Source organism: Podarcis muralis, chromosome 2 (assembly GCF_964188315.1).
Source record: "Podarcis muralis chromosome 2, rPodMur119.hap1.1, whole genome shotgun sequence".
NCBI classification, from domain to species: domain Eukaryota; kingdom Metazoa; phylum Chordata; class Lepidosauria; order Squamata; family Lacertidae; genus Podarcis; species Podarcis muralis.
In genome coordinates this window covers 21,669,793-21,697,420 of record NC_135656.1, presented here as the reverse complement: position 1 = coordinate 21,697,420, position 27,628 = coordinate 21,669,793, and the positions used below count along the sequence as shown (strand labels likewise).

Genomic DNA, 27,628 nt, shown 5'->3' with positions numbered 1-27,628 from the left:
ACACACACCATTGGTAAAATAAGCACAGAACTTGCATTACTTGGAGAAAAAACATACTTGGGGGCAGCACAGGCAGGAACTGAAACAAAAAACTCCTATTTCAAATACAAATGATACGGATTGCTCCACTGCACTTTCACACATCTTTCTGGGGAGAGCTTTGTGAACAGCCACTGGAGAGAGAAGCTATAGGGTATAACTTGGCTGTTTAGGAAAACCAGATTAGCTCAGTTGGTGAGAGTGTGGTGCTGATAGGGCTGAGGTTGCGGGTTCAATCCTCGGGGGTCCTTTCCAAATCTACAATTCTATGATTCGAAGTTCTGCTTTCCTTCACTGTTGCTATTAAGAACCAGCGGCTAAGCAGGACCTCCAGCTGTTCTGCCATGCTACTGGATCGTTTTGTGGGAGTGGAGAGTGACTGAGAACAGGTGTTGGTGCAGAGCAGAGACAGATGCTTTCAAGCCCTTTAAAGCAGCAGATAAAGGCAGGGATACTCTTTGGGTGGCCCCAAGAAAGATCTGACTTACTGGATTTTGGTCATCTAGAAGTGGGGTGGGGCAGAAGAGAAAAAGTTGCCTCTTATATTTTAGGCGTGGTTCCCATTGCATAAAAAAGGAAGGAAAACCCACATTAGGCCAATGGCTGGATGATACTTCTACTGCAGCTTTGCTAGGGCGGGGGCTCCATTGGATCTTCACCCCTTTGTTTATCTAGCACAGGGGTTAGAACTTTTTCAGCAGGGGGCCGGTCCACTGTCCCTCAGACCTTGTGGGGGGGCGGACTATATTTGGGGGGGGGGGAACGAACGAATTCCAGAGATGCATTTTAAATAAAAGCACACATTCTACCCATGTAAAAACAACAGGCAGGCCCCACAAATAACCCAGAGATGCATTTTAAATAAAAGGACACATTCTACTCATGTAAAAACATGCTGATACCTGAACCGTCTGCGGGCTGGATTTAGAAGGCGACTGGGCCAGATCCGGCCCCCGGGCCTTAGTTTGCCTACCCCTGATCTAGCATAAAGATCCACTGCTCTCCTTTACTGGAATGACATCTCCTTAAAAAGGCTCAGCAGTATTTGTTTGTTGTTCTGGCATATTTATATCCAAATGACTAGAATACAGATGTTGAATCCATGTGCTGGGTGAGTAAGAGTGAAATTAGGATACAGGTGCATAGAGTAAAAAATCAAGTATGGGGCACAAGCTAGATAGGCATCAGGCATCCCCAACCTTTGGCCCTCCAGATGTTTTGGACTACAATTCCCATCATCCCTGACCACTGGTCCTGTTAGCTAGGGATCATGGGAGTTGTAGGCCAAAACATCTGGAGGGCTGCAGGTTGGGGATGCGTGGGCTATATTTATGCAAAGGATATTTGATAGTGGTTTTTCCTTCAAAGAGTTATAGCTTGTGCAATAAACAATTAGTGTATCCCAAATGGGCAGATAAAGTATCAACTAAGGAGGCAGCTTAATAGCAGGTGGGGTATCCTTATTTAGTCTTGATACCCTTTGGATATATTAGTTTAATTTTTTTACTACAGTACTGCCTTTTTATTTTTAATAAATGTTTTATTCAAGTATTGCTTATTGCATTCTTTTATTCTTTGCCTAGGTAGCTGGGCACCTCCATTTTATAGGGAGAAAGTGGGATAGAAAACTATCCAAATCAATATGGAAACAAAAATTTAAAAAATGTATACATTCATGAGAGTAGCATTTATTACCTTGATTTTTATCACAAAGTACCATTTCTTGGCTGTCAGAATAGCCAGTCAGTCAGCTAAGCACCTTCCCATTAAACAGCCACTATCAGAACTTACTTTGTAAATATCCTATCTTTGTAAATATCTAAAAGGAACAAAAGGCAGCACTTTGGATCCTCAGAAGGTTCATGATCTAATGAGTGTCCTCAGAAGCCCAATCTCTTGTAGCATCTTTCAGAATGGATTAGAGTGTTTTTAGAGACAAAATAAAGCTCATCATTATGAAAAAGTCTGGTGCGGTCTGTTCATCAGGCAACTCACTCCCAGTTCTCTCCAGATTACCCTGATGCTCCAGATCCCTTTGTCTATCAGCGGGAACAGTAGCAATGGGAGTAGCAGATGTATTATCTGTGATGGGGGCCTTAGAAGGCAACTTGCTGCAAGAGGCTGGGATTTCACTCAAGGCCTGCAGGTGATATACAGGTGAGCCCTGGTCAGATTCATCTGATGAATGTTGAATGTCTTTTGTTTATGAAGGCCTTTGTTTAGCTGGTTGCTTGGGAGACTCACTCTCTGGCACAGATAGTCTGCAATTGTGGAGATAATTCTTTTCCAAGATGGCACCTAACAGGAGGACCCTGTTTGTATGGTGCCCTGGCTGCCCCATTCCCTCATCACCTGAGATGGAAGGATGGTTGGTGTCTTTGGGGTTCTGCAGTTGTTTACTCTCTTGTTAAGTCCTTATGGCAACAGTAGTTAGAAAGGACAAATTCAGGCAGGGAGTTTTCACAGATTTTGTGATGGCAGCAGATGTTGGCAAGGCTGGGATATACGTGTGGAGGAATAGGGCTTTCCCCCTGGAGATGCATGCACTACTGCGAGGTTGTTAAGCAGCTGCAGGTCATTGTCTCAGATTTAGTGGGTCTGACCATGTGAACAAAATGGTGCCATTTTGTTGAGAAAGCAGTGTCTTCCCAATTAACCCATAAGGGAGGGAGATAGGAAAAGAGTAAGCAGAAAAGGCAAATAACAGATTTTAAATCTCTATGAATAAAAAGAGGAAGACGACAAAGAGAATGAAATAAGCTGAAATTTGAAATAAAGACTAGCTGGAAGGCAAGTACAAATGCTGAAGTAAGAGGAGGCTCTGTCTTGGGTGAAGGCAGAGAACCAACTGGCTCCTTGACTTCTTGGGCAATAGAAGGGGTCAACTCACACTTACTGTATGCCTCTTTCATTCCAAAATGAAAATAAGCTGCTCTGTGATGCCCTAGGCCTATTGATTCACCTTGGTAAGAATGACTTGTCCAGAGAGCAGGTAAACCTCTGTATGGTTTGAAATATTGAAGCGAAATGTGTGGTGAGAACCTTGAATTCTTGCACTGATGAAATATTCTAGTTTGAATTACATCCTACAGAAGCTGAGGCTGCTGAAGAGACTCTTAGGTTGGGGAATTGTTTTTTGGGGGGCGGTTGCTGCTGTTATTGATATTATTTTTTTGTATCTATATTTTTAGAACACGATTTAATGTCAGATTTGTTTGATTTGGTTGCATACTTTTTGATGTGCTTGACCATTTTTGTTACATTTGTTGCAAGCCTCCTTAGGCATGGTTCACACAACATAGTAAGCAAAAGTATGGCTTACATACATCATACAGACCTCGTTTTATTTGCATAACAACTTTCCATAGTTAAAAGGCTTCAATCGCTGCACCAAAAGAACCTAAAATGTATTGTACTGTGCCCGATCAAAGTATCCTTAGATGCCAATACCTGGCTTTTACTAGTACTATACAACTCACAAGTTAGGTGAAGGCAAATACAGAGCCATCAGTCTCCATCACACCCTCCTTGATACTAATCAACATTCTAAGCATGTAGGTACATCTTTCAATCTGCTTAAAGGTAAAGGTAAAGGGACCCCTGACCATTAGGTCCAGTCGTGGCCGACTCTGGGGTTGCAGCGCTCATCTCGCTTTACTGGCTGAGGGAGCCGGCGTACTGCTTCTGGGTCTTGTGGCCAGCATGACTAAGCCGCTTCTGGAGAACCAGAGCAGTGCACGGAAACGCCGTTTACCTTCCCATCGGAGTGGTACCTATTTATCTACTTGCACGTTGCTTTCAAACTGCAAGGTTGGCAGGAGCAGGGACCGAGCAACAGAAGCTCACCCCGGGATTCAAACCGCCGACCTTCTGATCGGCAAGTCCTAGGCTCTGTGGTTTAACCCACAGCGCCACCCGTGTCCCTTTCAATCTGTTTGGCTATTATCAATTGAGGGATGTGCCTTCATTGCATCTTTGGGTAATCTTTCTTAAAGATAAAGAGCTACATTTCTGGCTCTCACAGCGTCCTTGGACACTATGCAAGAATTCTTTTTGTCATTAGCTTTAAGAGGATCCCTCTTTGTGAAGTGCAATTTTTTTTTTTTTGTCATAGTGCAGGCGCTTTTAACTATTTATCTCTTTTCAATATACAGAGGGATGAGTCTTTATGTTCCTTTGAAGTGAAAGGAGGAATAAAGAAAATGAAGCAGCGCTAGGGAAAGGCCAAGTTGACTAATGCAGCTGGACAGACTCATACAGCAAACTACAAAGCAATCGAGTTTCCCTAGCCTCATCTTTAAGACAATGTCTGAATATGAAAATATAGTAATTTACCTTGAGGAAGTACACAACTGAAAGATATCAGGCAACAAATGACAGAAGGATGCTTTCAATTAAGAAAAGGTCCACAGGAGGAAGCAATGCAGAATTTTTCAGATGAACCCTCTCGCATACCAGAATTGAGTTCTAGGATACAATTGAAGACAGGAGCAATACAAATACAGCATGCCTGTAAGTGATCTATGAGGCTTGGTATAGTATATTTAATAGCAGGCAGTTCTGAATTCAGATGCTATACACTTTCCCCACTCATTATGTTCCTCTCTAAACTGCCAGAGTCTAAGGTTTCGGAATACACTGTGTATTTATCTGCATGTCTATGGTAAATAGCTACAGAGGGATAAACCATGGGTTTTTTCAGCCCTTCATACCAGCTGGTCAAGTCAACACTATGAAAACAGGTTCAATAGATCAATTGTGTACTCTGCAAGCATATGTGATAGCAGGGAACCGGGGGGGGGGGGGAGAGAACTATCCTTTTTTTGTTTTAAACCTGTGGCCTGTTAATTTCTTCAGGTGTCCTTTTTAAAAAAAATAAAAATAAGCATGACATTATCATGAATTGCATTTTACAAGCCGGTGGGAGGGCATTTATATAAAAATGAACCCTTCTGGTCACCACTCCTGTATCTCCACTGCAGCATGACGGATGGCAGGATGAAAAGCAGAGCCTCCAGGCTTTCAGGCGATGGTAGATTAATGATGACATGGCCTTGACCTCCAAAAGGTAAAGGTTATGAAACACTCATGAGTAGCTGGCTTCCAATTTCATACCCAGAGGGTGAATGACAGCAACTGATAGTTTTGTTCTTCAAAACACTCTAATCCTGGGATGCACAGCTGTCACCCACCACCTTTTTGAAATTCATCCCAACATATTTATATCTTCTTGCTCTTTTCCCTAGCGGACTCTATTCTGTGTCTGTGTGCATCAACTACGCGAATGACGCGCGGCAGCAAATAGTAGGGGCAATGAAACAACAGGAAACGGAAAAGTTTCAATATAATCATAATGTGGCACCACTCTCCCTTTTACAGCTCTAGAATGATATTTTGCCAAGTATTAGACTTGCTCAGTTACACATTACACATGCACTGTGATCAATGGCAGAGGCACAATCAAGGAGCTGTTAGTTTTATAGACCCCAATACCACTTACCTTCCCACTCTGCTTCTCACAAAAGGCCCAAAGAATATGTGATTAATCTCCCCCTTTCAGGACTAGTCAGTCAAATCAACACAGCTCTTTAATCTCAAAGCCCAAGAGAAAGTCAAACACTGTGCAGTTCTTCCCATCCTCTAATAAGTCATGTTTCACCAAGAACTTGATGTAGTTGTAGAAGGTTGTGATGACACTGAAACAAGCTCTTTTCAGAGCCCCAAAAGTGTTGTTTAGAAATGAAGCTGCAGATGTGAACTAGTGTTAAATAAGGTTATGTTTATGTTTCTATACAACAGACAGCTGGCAGGCTCGTCCTACAATTTGATACAAAGAAAGGGCAAACTACTGTAGTCTACCAGACCATGATGCTAACTAACACATAATGCAAGATGTCAAGGCAATGATGATAATCAATATTCAACTCCATATCCACTGCAGGGTCATCACACCCCTATTTTGAAGACTACAAGATGATAAAACTAGTAAAACAAAAGCAGAGTCAGCAACAAAATCTGATAATGTATCTAATCCGATAGAAAAAAGAATTAAGTTTCAGTGTCAATGCACCTTTGCACAACTGTATCACCTTTTGGATTTAGTTGACACAAATTTTCAAGTTACACAGATCTCTACATTAAATATACAGGTCAGCGTTGGCATCATAGCAAAAAAGAAATAAAAAAGGAAATGAAAGGCAGTGCAGATCCACCAGGACTGTTTCTTCTTTACTTGACTCTTTCTGCTTAAAGCATAAATACAAGCCGGGGAAGAGAGAAAGCTTAAGAGATCAGAATTGTTTGAGGTGTTGAATTTGTTAAAGGGCAAAGTTCTGAGAGCCAGCAGTTCTGAAAGGGCTCTGTGTCAAAATACCAGGGGCCTTCACAGATAAAAGTTTATGCTTGCTCCAAACGGGATCAGCAGGGGAGTGAGGAACAAAAAAAGTCACAGCCATGTGTTAAGAGCACACCTGCAACTCCCAGTTTAATTCTGAAGTTGAAAAGCATTCTTTGACCTAGACGTCAGAGGATGAAGCATACATATAAGGAATGCCACATGGCAGACTGAAAGAGACACATCTCAGGTGCAGAGTGAAAAAGTGAAAGGCTTTTGTGAGCTTTTTAATAACATAATGTAGCCTTTTCAAGATTCAAAAATATTCCAGGTAATGATGGATACATTCAACTACCACAAACACTAGCCTTTCTCCTGAAGAAACTTATAAAACTTCTCCCTCCTCAGAGGATCAGATCACGCATTTAACAGTGTTCAAAGGATATAGTTAGGTAGCTTCACCTATTGCATTCTATGTACATGTCCACAATTAGCCTGACCCAGCGAAGGAAATTATGTGTTGGGAGCAGACTTTTGTGTACATAGCCAATGCATATACAGAATCACAACTGGTTACATATTCACAACTGATTCCCAGATCTCATCCAGGGTAACGGGAATTGACTGGATAAGGTTTTAGATGAAAATGTATGAACTGAGGACCACTAGTTGTTGTCAGTGATTAGAAATGGACTAGAGCTACAGCTTTTAAAACAACACAGTTAAACAGAAGTTTCAGTAAGCGGAGTTGAAAAACCCATATTTACTGTCCTCAAAAATAATATGCAGAAGACTTTTCTCCCTTATTCCAGATGTCGAATTGTACTTCCTTACTGTCAAAATCTCACTGTCAATGGTCGGAGTGCAAACAGAACACTACAAGCTATTTCTACTTCTCTGTCATGACTAGTGGATTTTGCTCAGTTTTATTTTTCTCATGTATTTTTTTAATTTTTAATGCAAGTAGTCTTACATTAATGATCTCCTGACCATTAGTGGAAAATCAGGGCATCTTTCAAATAAAATAAAATAATTTGGGGTTAGCAAGCTGTTTATCACATTGTCTCACTGCTGTTCAGTGGACTGCACAGAAATAAGTTCCCCCAAGTTCAATAGAGCTTACTCCCAGGTAGTGGATATTGGATTGTAGCCTTGCCCTATATAGTCTGCTTAATGATAAGCGAACAGCTAATAATATAAGAATATTCTTATGACTGTAGAATTTTGCTTACTGCAAGCCCACTTTTTGAGAAGTTCACATCATATTGGGTTAAAAAGCTATTATAAAATCTCTCATTAAATATTTCATACCTCAGTTTAAGAAGAGTATTACTAATCATAAAATTCTCAGTAAACCTTTTATTACAGCAATTTATAGAGCTCACCAAACAAGCCAGCATCAGCTATGCACAGAAGAGAAAGAGTAGGGCTGGTTTTCATGACAAGCTAAGCCAAACATTGGGTTACTGGGACTGTAGAAGTGTGTGGACTCCCGGAGAGAAGTCCTTTTTGCTGCTACACCAGGCTAAGCTTAACTTACGTGTGAGACAACTAGGACTTGTGATGAAGTTATCTCCTCACTAACCACAAGCTATAACCAAGGTTTGTTCCTGTGCACAGCCCACCAACTAGAAGGTAATGGTTTTCGATATACAGAGGACTAACCAAGATAACAATATCTGCAATTCTGGAATAAAGGTAATAATAATAATAATAATAATAATAATAATAATAATAATAATAATAATAATAATAATAATTTCTTATTTATACCCTGCCCATCTGGCTGGGTTTCCCCAGCCACTCTGGGTGGTTTCCAACAAAACACTAAAATACAATAACCTATTAAACATTAAAAGCTTCTATAAACAGGGCTGCCTTCAGATGTCTTCTAAAAGTTTGGTAGTTATTTTTCTCTTTGACATCTGGTGGGAGGGCGTTCCACAGGGCGGGTGCCACTACCGAGAAGGCCCTCTGCCTGGTTCCCTGTAGCTTTGCTTCTCGCAGTGAGGGAACCGCCAGAAGGCCCTTGGCGCTGGACCTCAGTGTCCAGGCAGAACGTTGGAGGTGGAGACGCTCCTTCAGGTATACTGGACCGAGCCATTAAACCTAACACCAACTTCAGAAGAAAGACCTCACAATTCAAAGCTTCAAGCCTGATCTGTACTGATACCAAATGTGCTTCTCTGAGGAGCTGTAGAAGAACATCTCAAAAGTGAGAACAGAAACTGTATTTTCCCAATAACCTACTGTAACTAAGACTAAATGTGCATAATCTGAAATACCACATATTCTTTCCTCTGCTTACCTCCATTACTCAATTTTTCTCCCCTTCTTTTGTTTGAGGCAGGAGCCTCTCATTCTTTATAAAGTATCACGTGCATGGATAGAACAAAAAAAACAATCTCCATAAGATTCTGGAGACTGCTGATTTTAAGAGATTTGGATCAGATTCCTACAGAGTATCATTAAAAGGTTTTAGTTTTTATTTAGCTGCTTTATGAATTAACAATATATTACTGTATATTTTCTAAAATAAAAGAAGTTCTAGGACTGCTTTCAAAGACTTGGAGGTACCTCCCACCATCTGCAGCCCTTTGCACACACCCCAACTAGCGCAGAAGGTTAGAGAACCCTCTAAAACAGTATTTCAGGAAGCTGCAAAAAGGGGGAGATTGGCTACACCCCACACCTAAGCAGAAACGCCTGTCACATCCAGCAGGATCTTTGGATCTCAGCCAAAGATCTGAAAAAGCTACTTTTATCTTGAATGGATTTTATTACTAATTATCAACACATGCCTCTACACTGAAACAGATGAAGGATGCTACTTAGTTTTACTAATAATGAAACCTGTGCTAATAATCAAAATACGTTATGGGGTTTTAATCTGATGCTACAGCAACATATAGCAAGTAGATCTCCAGGTCCGGAGCTACATGGGTGCCTCCTTTCCCCATCAGCACTAGACAACTGTTTAATCAAACTGAAACAGTTTAATGAGGTACAGAAGGAAAATTATGAACAATGGCACAAATTCCAGAGATGCTGGCATTTTTATTGAGCAAGAAAGCACTATTATAAATCCCTGGAAAATGTTTGTGGTGTAAATTAGAACTCTTAAAAGGCTTGATTATTCATGCCAAAGAAAAGCATTGCGGTTGGCTTGCACTGACCTCATGTATGCATTCCCCTTACTTTAGATTACTTTTGTTTTTCATGGTGAACAGGAGTTAAAAAAAGAAATGTGACTTCAGGTTTTTTTTGTTAAAATCAGAATAGACCCTTGAAGACTGGGAGTGAGAGCACAGTTCTCCATTCTCCCCCAGTTGCTCCTCCAAATTCCTGCAGCCAAGTGGTTCAACAGTTTCTGAATGGCACACATAATGACATCATTGATTGAACTATAATAGAAAGGAAAGGGGGGTGGGGGGGAAAAGATGTATTTGTGTTACAGACAAAAGATAAGTTCTGTTTCACAGCAGGGACAAATGAAGAACCAGATGACTGGACAGAGTGAGGTCGCCGAGTACCCCTTGCCATTGTTTTCGTTTTAAGCAACCCTTCCACTACTCCCTAAAGGTTTGTTAGGGACTCAAAATCCTTTTCAAATGGCACCGTGGAGAAAGGAAAGATCAGGAGCCCTGCTGACCCTTCACAACTCTCTCATCATTTATTTTTAAAATATCATGTATTGTAAGTGGGGGGAATGATATAAACATTAATAATAGTATAATCCTAAACACTGAACAATGATATCACCAGGACTATTGGAAATACATAGCTAAGAAGCAAGCACCATTCAAAACTCTTTGAAACACAGAAGGATCAATCTTATATTTTTGCATTTTGGTCTCCCCCCCCCCAAAAAAAAGTTACTTTCTCCTAGATAGGCTTGATGGAGACACAGCTCTAATATGCTGAGAAATCACTCACAAGTATTTGGACCACACATCTGGAGAGAGTGTTATTTTGAGTGGCTGAAAAGGAAGGCGTTCAATGTTTGCAATATCTGGATTGAGTTAATTGCTAAAGTCTTTGAAAGCTCATCTGCAGAACTATACTTGCTTTATTCCTGGCGATATATGTTAAAGATGTCAAATGAAGTTATCCTAGAGTATACCAGCAAGAATAATACAGCTTCTGGAATCAAAGAGATCGCAAAGTCTAATGGACGAAAATTTAGTTACGAAAATCATTGGGAGTTCAAAATGAAAAACCTCCAACTGTTAACAATGGAAGAACATTCAAAACACTATGTCAGATAAATGTACCCCGGCCTCCCTTGTTTTCTTAGATTCAACAGATGGGCCCTTGCGCAAACGCATGTGTGTGCACTGGTAGAGGCCTGGCTGGAAAGTTTAAAATGGCTCCATGAAAGACGGACTGAAGAAAAGGAAATATGAATTGGCCCTGCCCCATAGCTTGACCAATTGCAGCTAGGAGCTGGGTGGAGTCATAGATAAAAAAAAAAAAGAAGTAGACTCGGATACGCTGGCCTGCATCCTTTTTGATTTGAAATGTTTGTTTTGGGCTTCTCAGCAGTACATAACGGCAATAAACGGGCAGGAGGAGCGCTGGCCTGCAATTGTGCCCATATAAGAGGTGCCAGAACTGTGCTCCGACACATTCCAGCTGAAAAAGGTCTGGTTACAAGGTTTAACAGAAAAACAACCTGCAAAGATTTGGATAGTATATCAGACCTGAAACAGGATTTTAAATTGGTATATTTATTAAGGTTTCAAATAAAAAATAAAAGAGTCTGCTCTTTGTAATAAACAGAAATTCTGTACTAACCAATGAATTTATTTTCTTCTTGAGGGAAGTAGGACAGCTGAGTAAGGTGATAGGCCCTTCTACCAGGCCACAATACCATTTTATCCTAATGAGAAATATACAGATCCTTATTTAAAGAGAAAGTTTCCAGCTCAGATACACCATGAGAAAAATGATTTTCAGAGTCAAATTTTGATTGAAACGGCAGTGAGTGGTTCAAAGCTCAATCTGGTTAAGGCTTTCAAGAAAATGATGAGGACTCTAGCATACTCCAGAAGAACTGAGAAGGGTAAAATGAACTAACATATTGGTGATAACTTGGGGAGGGAGACAGAGACTATGTTCAAACCCAAGTTTCAGATGCTTAAGAATGTCTTGTGGCAGTTCAAGATTTACCTAGATCCTGCAGTGTCTAGACTCTTATTTAGAAGATTGTAGACACCAGGACAAAGGTTCTCCAAATAAGCTTATGAAGTTTAATGGTGAAGGAATGTCTTGATACAAACAAGGTGTTTCTCACCTAGATGCATAACTTAGTGAGTTGGAAGATTCGCTCAATTTCTATATAACCTGGAATCCCGTATCTTAATGAAGAATGGGGTACTGATGTAGGAGATGCCTGCTGGCTGGTAGGAATCCATGGGTCCTTTGGCAACAGCTTCACTACACTGGAGAATTACAAGTGTCTTAGCCACTTTGCTGGAATCAGTAGCACCATAGCCTGCAGGTCCTTAATCTTCCTAAGTACAGTGGTACCTCGGGTTAAGTACTTAATTCGTTCCGGAGGTCCGTTCTTAACCTGAAACTGTTCTTAACCTGAAGCACCACTTAAGCTAATGGGGCCTCCCACTGCTGCTGCGCCGCCAGAGCATGAGTTCTGTTCTCATCCTGAAGCAAAGTTCTTAACCCGAGGTACTCTTTCTGGGTTAGCGGAGTCTGTAACCTGAAGCTTATGTAACCTGAAGCATATGTAACCCGAGGTACCACTGTACTTGTGACATGAGAGGTAGAATCTGTGAAGTATATAACACTTTCTGGACCAGTCTGCTGATAGGATGTCCACAACTGCAGATTCTCCCACATCAAGAAACTTGATGTGAATCTAGGCAGCTGATTTTGAGGAACCAGCAAACAGTTTCATGATGGCTTCTCTGAGCAATCATTTGTGAAACACTAATTGACCTAGCTTTGGCAACCAAGCCAAAGATGTTCTGTCTTGATGAACTGAAGACATTTCTCTGTATAGAATAACAGGGAGGTGGTTTCCTTAAGAAGGAGTTTTGAAAATGTACTGCTAGGCATTTGCTACTACATTGTCTGTCTTGAGGAATACCTAATGTCCTGGTAGAAGATGGAAGAAATGCCGCAGTGCCAGTATGACTGCCCAAAGTTCTAGGGAACTGATGTTCAATTAAATTGTTTCTGGAGACCACAGGTCTTGGTGCTGTACACCTTTGCAGTGTGCACCTCAAATTTTCAGACTGGGATATGTTGTCAAGAGCACTTGGATGGACTCCTGAATAGGAATCTCCTGGCTCAGATGAGACACTGATACCCACTATCTGAGTGGGCTCGGGGTTGAGGTTGTTGGTTATTTGCAGTGGGTATCCTAGAAGAAATGTCTGAAATACATGCAGATAATCAATCCCAAAAATCTGGAGACTGTAGATGAGACTGAGGTCTCAACCATAACTTTGTTGTTAAAAAGCTTAGGGTGACTTGGCTATCTGCAAGATAGAATCAGAGTGTTCTTCATTTTGTTGATGATGAAGCTGTGTTCTTGCAGAGTATACATCATCCTGGCCATGTCTTGACAGCACTAGAATTTAGAGGATGATCAGACTAGAAGATTGTCCAGATATGGCTAGATATTCATTCCTTTGCTTCTGTGCCAATAGGATCTTTATAAGGACTCTGGGAGTGGAGAGGAGATGAAAATGAAGAGTTTGGAAAATGCAATTGTTCTTCACTGTAGCTCAGGGATGACTGTGGCACCCCAGATATTGTTGGACTTCAACTCCCACCATCTCAAACCGTTGTCCATGCTTGCTGGGGTTGTAGTTGAACAAACAGGGAGGGGCCGGTTCACTATCCCTGCTGTAGGTGAAGCAAAGGAAACTATGATGCCCTGGTTTGACTGGACATTTAATAAGCCTCTTCAGATGAATGGATATCAGATAATAATTGAGTCTGAGGCATGCTAGGATGAAGTGCAAAAAAATTTACTTTGGAAGGTGATGATTGACCATCTTTGGCTCCAAGATGAGGACCGTGGTCCCTGGTGTGTGTGTTTTTTGAGATAGTAAAAAAAGGCTGAAAACATATCTTGGTATTTAGAGGAGGACCTGTTTTACCAATAGCTGATGGTGGTACTGAACTGCTTTCCCTGGGGATCTTGCAAAAATTCCACAAAATACCCTTTTCCCACTCTCCAGATCGCAACAGTCTGTCATGGACCCCTTCCAAATCTCATGGGATGAGTCTCATACAGGATAACTGAGCATAGGGTTGTGCTGGAAAATCAGTATTGGTCATACTTAGATTGCTGCTGCTAACTGGATGGGAATGACTGAGAGGTTGATTGGAACAGAAAGGTTTTTTGTAGGCACAAAATAGCTGAGGCTGTTTGTTCATTGTTTTCTCTCCCATGTATATGGGCTTGGATTTCTTCTTGGTATCTGCTACAACCGCATTCAAAGCTTGCCTCAGAGACATGAACTGGAGAACACTGGTTGGTTTGGCATCAGCCACAGAGTTATATAGCCAGATATGACTTCCAACTACATTGTTAGAAGACATGGCCCTACCTTCAAGCTGAAGGTTGCTCAGAAAAGCACCTGCCAGGAAAGCCAAGACAAGTGCCCCTTTGCAGAGTAGTATCACTAGTGTTGTTGTCTATTGTTCTCCAGAACGTCATTCACTCAAGTGAAGACTGTGCAACACATCACAGGACACAAAATCATGCTTATTATCAGAAAGTTGATTAAAATTGGTGACATTAGTGATTAATTCATTAAATTACTATACACACAGGTCTTGCTATCCAAACATAATGCATTTGCAGGAAATCGTTTGTTAGGCAAGCATTTGCATAATGTATTGATGATTTCCACTGATTCCTATAGGGACATTTTGAATGTGTTCCAACCATGGAATCTATATATATAATTGGGGAGAATTTTAGGTTGTTTTTGCTATTATTTTTAATGTTTCTATAAGTCGTTCTGAGTCATTTTTATGTGGAAAAAAGTGACAACAATACTTCATTTCCCTACTTCAGTCATAAGAACCACTCAATACTGAAGTTATGGATATTTAAAACAACCAAGTCCCGGTGCCATAAAGATTACAATCAAAATTTCATCTAGGGTAGAGGGAAGACAGAAAGAGGGAAGGAAGGAAAGGAAGAGGTAAGAGTAACAGAGGCAATAAATTATCCACTTCAACATACTAGAGTGCAGAAATTTTATTAGAGAGCGGTAGGTATGAGTGCAATGCACAGACATCAATACTACCTGTTCCAGAACTAGCTTCAACCAAATGTACCAAATGTAGGTGGATCACAGGGCCAGATCCAGCATTTCATTTAAAAAAGAGACACAGAGAATGTGGACTAGATACAAGGAATAACAGAAAAATAGGAACAAGGGAATGGGGGTCAGGGTGAAGGGTCAGCTTCTGACAGAAGTTGCAAAACATTTATTGGACATTTATCCAGCTTGACTATTTCTAACTGGTTTAATTTGCTTAGAGCCTTAAAGGGCTTTAACTCTGAATATGTAATCAGTTTTATTGAAGCTAAGCTTGAGTTTAGGAAAGGCTGTATTTGGGAAACCTGAGAGACAGTATCACTCTGGTTAACATATTTCTAGGAAATACAATGCCTTCAAAAACTGAGGCTGCAATTGTGAAATAATATATTTTATGAGAGTAAAGACCTGCCTACTTTTTCAGCCATGCCTAATAGATTATTGAGTGAAATGGTTAGACTATATATTGAGAGACAGAAGACACCCATCCTATATTAGGACCTGCAAACTATACAACCTATGTGATCAGTGTAGCCTGGCACAAGCCACTGGACTCTTCTTATAAACAACCCAGAGCGTGGGGGAGGAGTGGCCTTGCTTTCAGCATCCCTGTGTTGAAATGTCCATGACTGCCAGCACTATTCTTCACCTTGTCACTTCCCATTATTCTAAAATCAACAGGCCTACATTCATGACTACTCAACTTGGAGCACAGTGACATCATTTCAAGGCGGCAGGGAGGGGGGAGCATATCAAGGGCAACCCACCACACTGGATATGTGTATACTGTAGATGCTTTACTTTAGAACAGATTCATACTTTACATATGGAAGACAGTTCAAAGTGTGAAATCTGCTGCTTTGCATCTATGGCATGCAAGCCAATCTAAAAATACTAATAAAAATGCCATTTCAGTGAGAATGACAACATCCGCTTATACATGTTTACTCAGAAGTAAGGCCCAATGTGTTTACTGGGGCTTATTACTTAGTGAGTTAGAACTGGAGGCTCAGAAGCAATTCTGAATACAGCATTCTTGAATGGAGACCTTATGCAGCCTCTCCCTCCCCTTGGATTTGTAAAAGAAAATCTACACACATCGGCAAGCCGAGGGCCAAGCTAGATGTACCAAAATTCATACTCTAGTTATCGTAATATTGTGTAGCGGACAAATGATAGCTTCAAAGGAGAGTACATCAAGAAGGTAACAGACCAGAAATCTTTCAATCTTTGAACCTTTAGCCCCATCATGAAGGTGCCCCCTTTTCCTTTTTTTGGTTTTAATTTCCTGCCTTTCCCCTTTTTTCTCTTCCTTATCCATTCCCTCTTCCTTTTAAAACACTGTTTTTCTCCTTCTCTCCCCCCCCCCCAAGTTATAAACACCACCACCACAAAGGCAGAGGGGAAGAATGGTAGTGCTGCCACTTGCGTGACCCATTTTAGTCAGGGTTCAACCCATTTGTGTAACCTGACAACACAAGCTTATACATGTTTACTCAGAACCATGTTCCATTGTGAAGACAAGTGCACTAGACAGGGTGGCTAACCTGTGACCTTTTGGGTGTTGTTGGAGTTCAGCCCAAATCAGTAGGGTCAATGGTCAATGGTCAAGGAAGATGGGAACTGGTCCAGATAGATATTACATACCAATAAATATTACATTTTTACAGAAACTGCGCAGACAAAAGTGAAAAAGGAAACAGAGTTTGAGGTGAAACCTGCAAAAAGGTATGGAATATTTCTCAGGATATATGGGAACAGGGGTAACGTCGTATGAGGAAACCATGTGCAGCTTGTAAACCATAAGGGGAAATGTAAGAGCAACAGAGAATGACTACGAAGTTGCTGGCAAAGCCTTCCAAGCTCGTCCTAACCATGAAACCACCTTGGACAGAGCCTGGTTTGCTCCCAAGAGAACCAAGATATCTCATCCTTTGGAAGTAATAAAATGGCTGGATCCTGATGCTCTTATATTGTAACAAAAATCTTGTCTAAGGTTCAGAAAGCTCCCAGACCACAAAATCAGTACAGTTCTATAGCAACATAGCTCCTTTTCAGGATAAATATTTCCTTTTCAGCTTGTCTGAGCTCAAGAGGCAAATGTTGCAATCAATTTTCCTGCTATCTTCTGCAGTAGTGTGTTACTAGATGAAGACCTGCTTTGAATGCTATAGGAGTACTCAGAACCGTAGCATGGCTGAAGCTTAGCAGCCTGGAACTTGATCAGTGTTTGGATAAGGTGCCATGTCCCATGTTAGCCATTTTCAGCTTTCTAAGGGACGAGTGAGATAAAATGGTCTGGTTCCCACATAACACTAAGCCAAACCATGGTTTAGCACAAACAAAAAGGCTCATGGAGAGGAAGCTGCAACTATATTAATCTCTTTGGAACACTCTGCTACTGCAATGTTAAGATGTGGCTTTGACTTAGCTCCTCATCTGAACCCAGGCTTGTGGTTTAGCTCTATCCGGATAAACTATGATCTGTAGTCAAGGTCTGTCCAATGGCTTACCTCAGCGCAGCAGCAAAATGACTGGAAAAGGAGCCAAGTGCCTGCAATCTCCAATCCAGGACCCCACACGTTTGCTTGTTTACACTAAACCAAAGTTCGGCTTAATGTGTGAACAAGATCAATTCATAATACAATAGTAAATATTACTAACAATTTTGGAAAGAGTGCTGTTGCTGTGTTCTCTGCTTGAAGTATAGTACTTTGAGGAAAAGGGTATTAATTGGTAGCATATATTTCAGTTAATAGTTATAGAACCCTACATTAGGAGAAGATTAGCTTAAATGGTCATCAGATCTTTTGCAGCACTCTGAACAAAAGCATGATCTCTTCCCCTGCTCTTGCTTCCTATTGGTTAATATTTTCCATATTGGAACTGGTGGGATGTATTTGAAAATATTGCAAGGAAAAGAACAATCCAGGAAAAGAATCCTTCCTCAGTATACTGCTTTGAACTTTTTGAAAGTGTAAACAGTTAACTGCTTTCTCATTATATGTGCACAAAACTGCCACCCTATTTGCCTTCCCAAAACCACATTATGAAAAATGAGCTTTGCTAAGGCCATTTTAGAAAACACAAACTGTTCCCTTCTGCCTCTATAACAAGCCTTCACTAAAAAGAATTAAGCTACATTAAGTTTGACCAAAATTCACTTTTAAACTTTTACTGGCTAACAATTACTTTGTCAATCTATGTGCTACTACTCATTTGCAATCAAACTACACCTTTCACCAATCTTACACACATGCAAAGTTTAAAAAAGCACTGCCCTTTCCTCATTACAAACAGGAAAAAGAACAAAGCAATCCATGTAGGATATGTATTGTAATTTACTGACAAAAATGAATGGAGAAAGACTCAAATTTCTGAATGTTAACCATAAGCTCTGTCACATCAGAGGTGTAAAAATGCAATACACTTTGCAGCTGGTTTATTAAGTGGTATCATATGATTGTACAATAGGTTCAGTTTTGACAAATTTGGGTATTACTGCATTTCTAAAGAGATTCCTACTTGTTTTCCAAGCACTATTAACTTTTTGGGTGTAAGCAGAGGCCTCAAAGTTTCAAGTAGAGCACCGAGTCTTTTGTTTCTTTTCGAATTAAAACCCACATTTGAGAGTTGGAAGAAGCTGCTGCTAATGTGTCTGAGGTTTGATCCTTGCAATTTTTGCTCCATTTACAGTGTGACTTTGACGTGCTGGTACTTTACCTCCCTAGCTCAAACCTCTGACAGGCTGCAGGTTAATTAGCTACTTGTAAAACAGAACAAGACCCTTACATTAGCTAATGTGAAGCACAAATTATTTTAGCCCTGTTCCGACTGGGAATGGCACCAAATAATGCAATGCAGAAAGGAACATTTATGCTAAGCCAAAGGCTCTCTGAAAGAGCCCCAAGCTTCTGTTTTGTGGTAATACTCTCTCTGCTGGATACCTACAACCTTGTTTCATGCATAAAAAGAAAAAGCAAGCCCTCTGAGAATGCGCTTTTGCGTTACGATGCAAGCAACCCGCTCAGCCTTCTGCAGCACTGAAGCCTGCAGCTATCAGCTCTCCCACTGGGAAGCCAGAGGTTCAGAGTGGTACAGGGAGCAGCTGCTACAGAGGGGAAATTTACAAGGGAAGGGAGCAGTTTAAGTGTAACTTGCAGAAATCAAGGGATAGCAGCCTCAGGTCAGAGGGTAAATTTTAAAAGGAGGCTTCCCTTGAGAGCATGGGGAGGGGGCGTGATTAGTTCTGGAGAGGAAAATGCTTTCTTGATTTATTTTAAAAATTAATTTGATGGCTCCGTGCTGACAGAAAAAACAAGCGAGCACCTGCCACATCTATTATACTAGACAGCGACAGTCACCACCTCTATTCTACTGTACTAGTAGGAGCTTTGTTATCTTTTAGGAAGAGATGTTTTTAACAGAATAGATTCTACAGTGGCAGTGGGTTCAAAGCTACAGATTAGATGGAGAGCCTCTTACTCAGATCTAGGTTTGCTCCCCTGATCCCAGCAGGCTTGAAATTGCCCTTGGCTATATTCCTCTTCCCCCACCTCTCTTGTTCAAAACCAATTTGAATGGGAAATGAAATGTGGCTCCAGAGACAATGGTTTACTGTAAAGTTTTTGCTGCAATGCGTGGTGTTAAAAATCTGCAAAGACCCATGCAACCAGGCTACTCTGTAATGAAAAGCTATAAAGAACACCCAGGTGGGAAACACAATACCAGTGGCTAATTGAAGCAACCAACACTATTCCTCAATAGAATTCACGAGTGCTGTTCAGAGAGAGAGAGAGAGAGAGAGAGAGAGAGAGAGAACACTTCTAAGCCCCTGAACTCTACTTCCTAATAGAAGATCACAACAAATCTCAAGACAAATCATCCTAATGTTATTGCTTGTCACTCTGCCTCATATATGCAAGGAAAACCAGAACTGGAGACAAAATGTTAGTGTTTAAAGAATACAGATGCACAGAAACATAGATTTCCAGACCGAACTTAGCAATCAATTTCTGACCTTGGATATGCCATTCTCCTATTGGTATTTTCTCCCCGTGTATAAAGAAGATCAATTCTCTGATGAAGCTAGCTTCGTTTGTGTTCTTTAAGAGCATTCAAATTAATGTTTAGCACTTTTATTTTGTCAAGTACTGAACAGGGAATAGTTGTGGGAAGCTCTTTAGAGAGAGCTTACAATTCTTATGAATCGTCATCGAAACCATTCCGCTCAAAAGGAAACTTGGCCATAAATGCTGACAAAGCATATATTCTTCCTGAAAAATGTGCACTCCTGGTGACAGGGTTAATGATGTTTGAGCAGCCTCTCACCCTGACCTGCCCCTCCACATATTCCAGCTTTAATGCACTTGCATGAATTCACCCTTCCCCCAGAGCAGAGGGTGGGGAGGAAAATGGCCTCCACCTCCAGTTATTTTCTACATGGTTTAACCCCCTGGTGCCAGGTTTAGTGCCTTACTGCAGAACGGAACGCATTAAATGTGCAAATCCCACGAGGGATGGAATAGTTTATCTGGTAGGGGTTAAGACAAAATGACAGCCTTCCTCATTCACGAGGCTTTTTCCAGAAGAATATTTCCAAATCTGAAATAATCAATATACAGCATTCTCTCTCTCTCTCCCCCCCCCATTCCCAAATCCTGTTTTCTTCTATGGTGGTACTGAACTGGAGAACTGTCAGCAGCTTTCAGGCCCACAGAGAGTAACAGCCCAGCCTAATATCAGTTTCCAGATCTAGATACCCACCCCCCGCGTGCCTTTTTCCTCATGTCTCTCATCTGTAACACAGAAAATTCTTTGGGAAAGATTTTAGCAATGTCACCTGCTCTAACAATTTCTGCTGAAGGATTTCTGGCCACCATTGAACTGATGCTAACTTTTTTCAGACATTATGCTTCTTTTATTGGAAGCATAATGAACCCAAGTCAATATTGGGAATGCTGGGCCCTGAACTCGGTGGCAGATAGAACCCAGAACCACACAGAACTAGAGCTTAGTTCTCAGGATGTGCTAAAACTGCTTAGGGTGCACTGCAGGGGCGGGGAATCATATGACTGAATATTCCCAGATGCGAAAATTAAAATAAGTTAAATAAGCTTTCCGCACAAAAAATTAGATACTAGGGAGAAGGGTTCTAGCTTAGCCTTCTCCTTGTTGTATTAGCTTTCTGTCTGTAGAAACCCTCCAGCAATCTGAAGTGGTACAGTCCAGACGTTTGGGTGAAATCTAAATTGGAAAGCTTTCTGCAACACTGTGGGCAGCCTCATTCCTTAGCCAGGGTAACAGGGCGGGGTGGGGACCAAGACACAAGTGAACATTTCAATTATTCTGTTCTAAGAGGACTGGTCCCAAGGAATATCACCCCCAAATTAGTAAGAAACCTATGCTTAAAAAAAAGAAATTAGAAAGCCATATGCTCCTAATTCAGCAATAAGCACTGCTACATGATCTCTTAACACAAACTCTTTAATTCTATAAAGGGCTTGGAGCTAGTCTGATGATACGGGAGATTAAGATCCTTGATCGACCAGGAAGTTTCATCAAAGCAAGTAAAATAAAACAAGTAGGATTACAGGATTAAGTGATATATATGCTGCAGTTTTTCAATTTTTCAAATATTTATTACTCTAGTAGTGCTTGCCCTGGAACCTTACCTTTTTGGAGGCTGTGGAGACATTCAAGCCAAATCTCTGAGCCCTTTCCTTTAATTTGTCTATATTTACCTAGAAAAGTCACAGGAAACAGTTTAATATAATCTCCACTCATATTCTTAGATTAAGGAATCCTAAAGACAATATGCACTTATGCCAAGGAAAATGGAAGAGATCTGAAATTTAGTGTTTGTATTGATGAATTTGCTAAACCCTAATAAAAATCCTCTTTCTATACTGCAGCAACCCCTCTTACCAATTACGGAGGGAAGGAGAATAAGAAGATGGCATCCAGAAGTTCAGAATTTTACTGCAAACTGCTTCTAAGAAGGATTTGTGCTAGTGTTTTAGTAGAGGGATTTTTAAGAAGACTGATTCTTCTATTTTAAAATGTGTTGACAACAGTAAAAATGGAGCCATCACATCTGTTGTTGCCAAGTCAATTGTCTTTTATGTATCTTCAATAAATCATGTTTAATGTATTGTGATTTTTTGGGGATCTGATTTGCATTTTGAACTCTATAGCAACATGTATATACCATTCAACTCTTAAAGATAAACACAGGAAAGTATCAAAGAGAAAAAATATATTTTCACCAAATTTCAGCACCATCTCAGATTTGAGAAGATGCCATGTCTAATTACATTCAGAACTAAGAAGCATTTGGCATGAGCTGAATGTTTTAGCAGCTTGCGTTGTGTCCTGCCCCACCCAGCGACATATTGGGGAGCAAGAAATTCTCTGTAAAATTGGGATCCACCTCTTTCTCTTGGCAAAGTTCTCACTGGGAGGCAAGAAGGAATCTTGCTGGGCGCTGCTTTGCAGATCAATTCTTTTAAAGTGCTACAACAGCATTTTTAAGGACATGACAGGCAGCAGTGTCATTCTCCTCTCTTAGCAAATTGCTATGGGGGTGTAGTGGCAGCCCTGCAGATAAAGTTGCAAGTCTGCAGTTGCCAACTTTAAAGGAGGCCAATCGGCACCCCTGCTTGATTGCCCGTTTCAAAAATATCTGAAAGAGACTTTTCTTTTTTGGGTGTGATAAAACTATTTTTTTAAAAAAATGTTCTCTACATTCCGTTTCAGTCCTAATTTGGCCAAGAAATTTACATTAGCGAAGTTTTGCCCACTTCCCTTAAAGCTATTTCAAGCAACATAGCATCCTTTATGAGGAATATCTAATAGATGCTAAATGAGCATATATTGCAAAGATTTATACTATAGGGCAGTGTTCCCCAACCTTGGGTCTCCAGCTGTTTTTGGACTACAATTCCCATCATCCTTGACCACTGGTCTTGCTAGCGAGGGATGATGGGAGTTGTAGTCCAAAAACAGCTGGAGGCCCAAGGTTGGGGAACACTGCTATAGGGGACCCTGGAATCTTTAGGCGGGAATCTACTTCATGATATTGTCAAAGTACTTCCCAAGTAAGCAGCAGAACCGAAGACTGAAACTAGCATTTGTTCTACTAGAACGATCCTCAAGAAACACTGCCTAAATTAGCAGGGCAACTAGCCCTTTGTTCTTAATACTATTATCAGTAGTGCACATAGTGCTTTGCAAAGTAACATAAGCAACACGTTCTAAAAGCGTAGCCGTGTTGTAGATTAATAGGTTAAAAGGAGTTAGGCTCCTATCTCAAAGAATTGACAATCTAAATTTTGACGATAAGAGAGTCATGTCTTATCGGAGGATGAATACGAACAAATGCCCACGCTTAGACATCATTTTGGCCAGAAGTGACAACTGAAGGGTTAAGCCAAAAGCTTCACAGAAGAAAGAAGCTTGAAGGGGAGGGATGGTAGTGGTGGAGAGGTGGCAGTGGGAAGGAGCAACTTCCAGGCATAGAGGCAAGGGAGAAAGTGAAGAGACACATGAAGGAAAATAAAGACTTTTCAAGAACTGACTGTTGTCAAAGAAGGTCATAAGCAAAGATCTGCCAGCAGAAAGACAAGATGAGGCAAATCTGTTACGTCTGATGGCAATGGCAAGGTATTGGTGCAGGATGGGCGGGGGGGGGGAGTGAGTGAAGAGATTTGAATAGATGTGTCATATAACTTAATAAAAAAAAAAGTGAAGAAATGAATTTGGGCAACAGCTTTTTAGATGCAGTGAGATGCAACAAAGCAAGGTCAAATAGAACAAATTAGCAGTAGGTAATGGAGGAGACAACCAGAGAATGAACCAGTTTTTCATCCGACAGAACAAAAAAGAATGGACAGATCTGTTGGATATGAACTTTGTGACAGAATGAATATGGGGAAGCCAAGGAGAAGGAAAAATCAGGGGGGGGGGGGGGACGACGACCAGCAAGGCTTCTTGCTTGGTTTACTACCTTTGAACTAGAACAACAAAATCTGAAGTTGTACATGGGAGAAAACAAATTAATATACCTGATTTCCTAAGACGATAGAATTGCTTTTAGCAATGGAATAAAGAACACAATAGACATGCAGTATGCATCTCATCTTCTACTCCATTAGGCATCAAAGAACCACAAAAAGTGAAAAAAGAAAGCAAAACATTTCAAAGAATTGGATCCAAATAAAAATTATATGCTTGTCTTGAGGTGCCCACTCACTAAAGAGCATAGTTTTCAGATACTGTTTTTGTCTGTCAATTCCCCCCCCCCCCCGGTGGATTCACTAGCAAGTTTTAATGAATGAAGTACCATTGTAAAACCAAGCCAGCTATAACTGTAAGCAAAGTAGCTACTTACTGTAGTCTTACTTTCTGTCACAAGACCTGAAATAGGGAACAAAAACCATTTTAAATTATCATATCTGAAACAAGCTTTCTTCCGATTGCCTAAATAGTAAATTTAAAAAGTGGTTAAAATAAAAGTAATGGTCTTAAAGCAAGAGAGACTCAAAAGATGCTTGAAGTGGAAATTTTTATTAGTATATATAATGGCTTAGAGGGGACGCAGGTGGCGCTGTGGGTTAAAGCCTCAGCACCTAGGACTTGCCGGTCGAAAGGTTGGCGGTTCGAATCCCTGCGGCGGGGTGCGCTCCTGTCGTTCGGTCCCAGCGCCTGCCAACCTAGCAGTTCGAAAGCACCTTCGGGTGCAAGTAGATAAATAGGGACCGCTTTCTAGCGGGAAGGTAAACGGTGTTCCGTGTGCGGCTCTGGCTTGCCAGAGCAGCGATGTCACGCTGGCCACGTGACCCGGAAGTGTCTGCGGACAGCACTGGCTCCCGGCCTATAGAGTGAGATGAGCGCACAACCCCAGAGTCTGGCAAGACTGGCCCGTACGGGCAGGGGTACCTTTACCTTTACCTTTATAATGGCTTAGATTCTAAAATTAATAGGGCATTAGCAGAATAAATGTTTCCTGTTCTCTCCTCTTTCCTGCAATCTCCGAAAAGCTTCTCAAGGAAGCTTGGGGAGCCCCACCTGAACAAAATGGGATGGGAAGGAAACTTTCTCTCTGTGAACTTTCTTAAGATTGCAATCCTATATCCAGGTACCAAAGTACAAGCCTCACTGGGACTTTTAGTATCTGCCAGTTACTCCATCAGGGGTCTGCCATGTTCTGTGGCCTACACCAACTCTCTAGAAAGTCCATGCTAGTACTATGTGTTACCACCTTAATTCTAAAATGATTTATCCTCTAACAGAAATACAAACATTCATTCTAACTGTTAATCCAGAGTTAAGCTCTGGGACAAATAATAATTTTGTCACTTGCATCTACAGCTTTTGGTCCTTGCTTTGGCCCTTCAGAGACCTGCAGAATCCATCACATTTAGTTCATAATGATGCCACGGGTTGGATTTCCAGTGGTTTAGTAAAAACATGGTATTTCCAAATCCAGGTTATTCTGGGATTTACTATGTAATTCCATAAAAAAGATTGTTATATTAATTTATCAGCAAAAGGATCTTGCAAGGAGATTAAAAATCCAGTGAATAACCATGGCTGGAACCATGTTGCTAATGTATTTGCAAGGGTACAAAGACAATGAAACTTCATTTTCAACCCTCTTTTTACAGCATGGTTGGAAGAAAAATGGTCACAATCATTCAAAGGAAGGCAAAAATATGAGATACTGCTTCAAGAATCACATACCTTTAGTTGAAGCTGCAGGCATACCAAACCTGTGGAGAAGAGAGAAACCCTGGTTAGGGACTCTGAGGTTTTGGGTCTCTAAACCATGACATAGATTAGAAAACAATTTTAATACAAGTTAAGTTGCGAATTACCTTGTAAATCTGCCATGACATACCTAGACTACTAGACTGAATCAGATCAGCAATCGAAGTTGGATCTACATAGCATTTCTGCCTTGTTCACAAGATAATCACCAATCAAGCAGAACAGATGGTCCAAAAGGGAAATTGTGGGTTATTCTTCCTTGTAGCATATTACTTGCCATTACTCATTGTTTAATAATCGGATGTTTAAAGCTCTGGATCTTTCACAAGTCTTCAATGTACTTTTCTTGATATGAAGAGCAAGGTATCTTATCAGCAGATGGTAACGTTAAACACACCTTGTATGGTATTTTCCTCATTTTTTAATCCCTTTCACGACCATTTGTGTTGCTCATGAATAGCAGCACAGAAGTGAAAACATGGGATATTACTTAATTTATGATAATAATAATTTGCCTCATTTATTTGTCTCATTTCAGGATTGTCTTAACATTTCAAAGCATGTGAAAAGAACTGACCATACAACCAGTTGTTCATAGATTTTATGGTAATTTTGACATCTTCTGGGGGGAGACAGACTTCTACCTGGAAAAGGATATTATGAGAGAAGTCTACTATGCCCTGTTTTTGTTTTTCTAAAACATTATCTTGGATATTTCCCCATTCCCTTTCTATCTTCCATTGTTACTTAGTCTATGAAACAGCTTCTCTTTGACGAAAGACTAAGATTTAATACTGTGGATAGGCTATGGAAGTATGAGGACAACTGTGAAATTCTATTTAAGCCATGCAAAGTTTTCAGGGTTTAAGCAAGCACCTCTACAAAGCAACGAAGCCATTTTTGGTTACCCACAACTCAAATTCCAAAGGTCCTCCATCATAGTCACTGCAGACAACTAGAACATATCAGTTGCACAATGCATCTATAATAAACTTTGACCTGCACAAGGCAATGGTTAAAAAGCAATGACAGAAAACAAATAATGACAACAAATAAAGACTTACCGAGCTGCTCGTGCAGCCTTCTTACTCTCCAAACTCACAGGTACATTGAATCTCTCTGCCCGTTTCTGCATTCTCTAAAGTGGAAGTTAAAGAAATACAAATATGTTAGGCAATATAGAAAAATAATGCATTTATGAGTAGTCATAAGTATATTCCCACCTGCACCTATTAAACTTTTCTGCTTATTCCAAGATTTGGAAGAAAATATGCTATGGAAGCAGGGCAATTGTTGCGGTGAGACACCACCAGGTCCATCCAAACACTGAGACTGTCAACTTCTATTTCCTATCTCTACTTGAGAATCTCTGACTGTTTCTCCTGATGCAACAATCAACATGTTTTAATGAGCCAGAGGTTACGACAACTCTGACAATATGGACACAGAATAAGTGGTAAACACCCAGTAAACCTGTGTTTCTGTTGGTAGATATGAAATGATCCATCTTTGTGGCTAAGAGCATATTGAGGTAGGCAAAATTTTAAACTACCAAGAATACAGCGCCAATCCCTTAACAAGAGAGAGGCAGAATAGTGCAAATGGCTGTTCCAGCAGACATGCTTCTGTTCAGAAGCCCGGTTTCTCTTTAGCCAACACAATATATGGTATGTAACCTCATGCCCTTTGCTATAGCCATCGGTATTTAGAAGAACGTTTAGCTCAGAGGTCGCCAACGTGGTGTGCCACAGATGTTGCAGGATTACAACTACCATCATCTATTAAATTCGCCATGTTGGCTGGGGCTGATAGCATCAGAAGAGCGCTGTATTGGCTACTCCTATCTTAGCTACTATGAAGGGATATGTGTACCTGCTTCAGACACATACACAACCAGGGCAGCTGAAATAGATGTTGGCAGTAATGTTGCACATTTCAACCAGAAAAAGCTCTGCCCAGAAGTCACAGGAATAGCAGCCCCGGCATGAATACAAAATGAGCAGCTTATTTCCCCACCTAGCTGCAGAAAGCAAGTGACAGCTCAAACAGATCACAGTTGATCCGGAAACATGCAAAACAGAACTTCATCAGAAGTTAAGATAAAATCTCTCTTACAAATGAAAAGCAAAATTGTTTTACAGAACATGGCAGGAGTCCAAGAACATTTGCTGTCATAGGC

At 40.7% G+C, this 27,628-nt stretch overlaps 1 protein-coding gene across 2 annotated transcripts in view; it reads right to left on the bottom strand.

Moving 5' to 3' along the window:
• SARNP (SAP domain containing ribonucleoprotein) overlaps positions 1 to 27,628 on the bottom strand; it is a 56,651-nt gene that overhangs the window by 8,869 nt on the left and 20,154 nt on the right. Inside the window, exons 6-9 of one of the 2 annotated variants that reach the window (XM_028712274.2) lie at positions 26,514 to 26,587; positions 25,423 to 25,451; positions 24,071 to 24,096; positions 21,354 to 21,422 (exon numbers count right to left, since the gene is read on the bottom strand). In XM_028712274.2, the coding sequence (XP_028568107.2) occupies positions 21,354 to 21,422; positions 24,071 to 24,096; positions 25,423 to 25,451; positions 26,514 to 26,587 (198 nt within the window). The remainder of the gene's footprint in view (positions 1 to 21,353; positions 21,423 to 24,070; positions 24,097 to 25,422; positions 25,452 to 26,513; positions 26,588 to 27,628) is intronic. The other variant, XM_028712282.2, reaches the window with a different exon arrangement.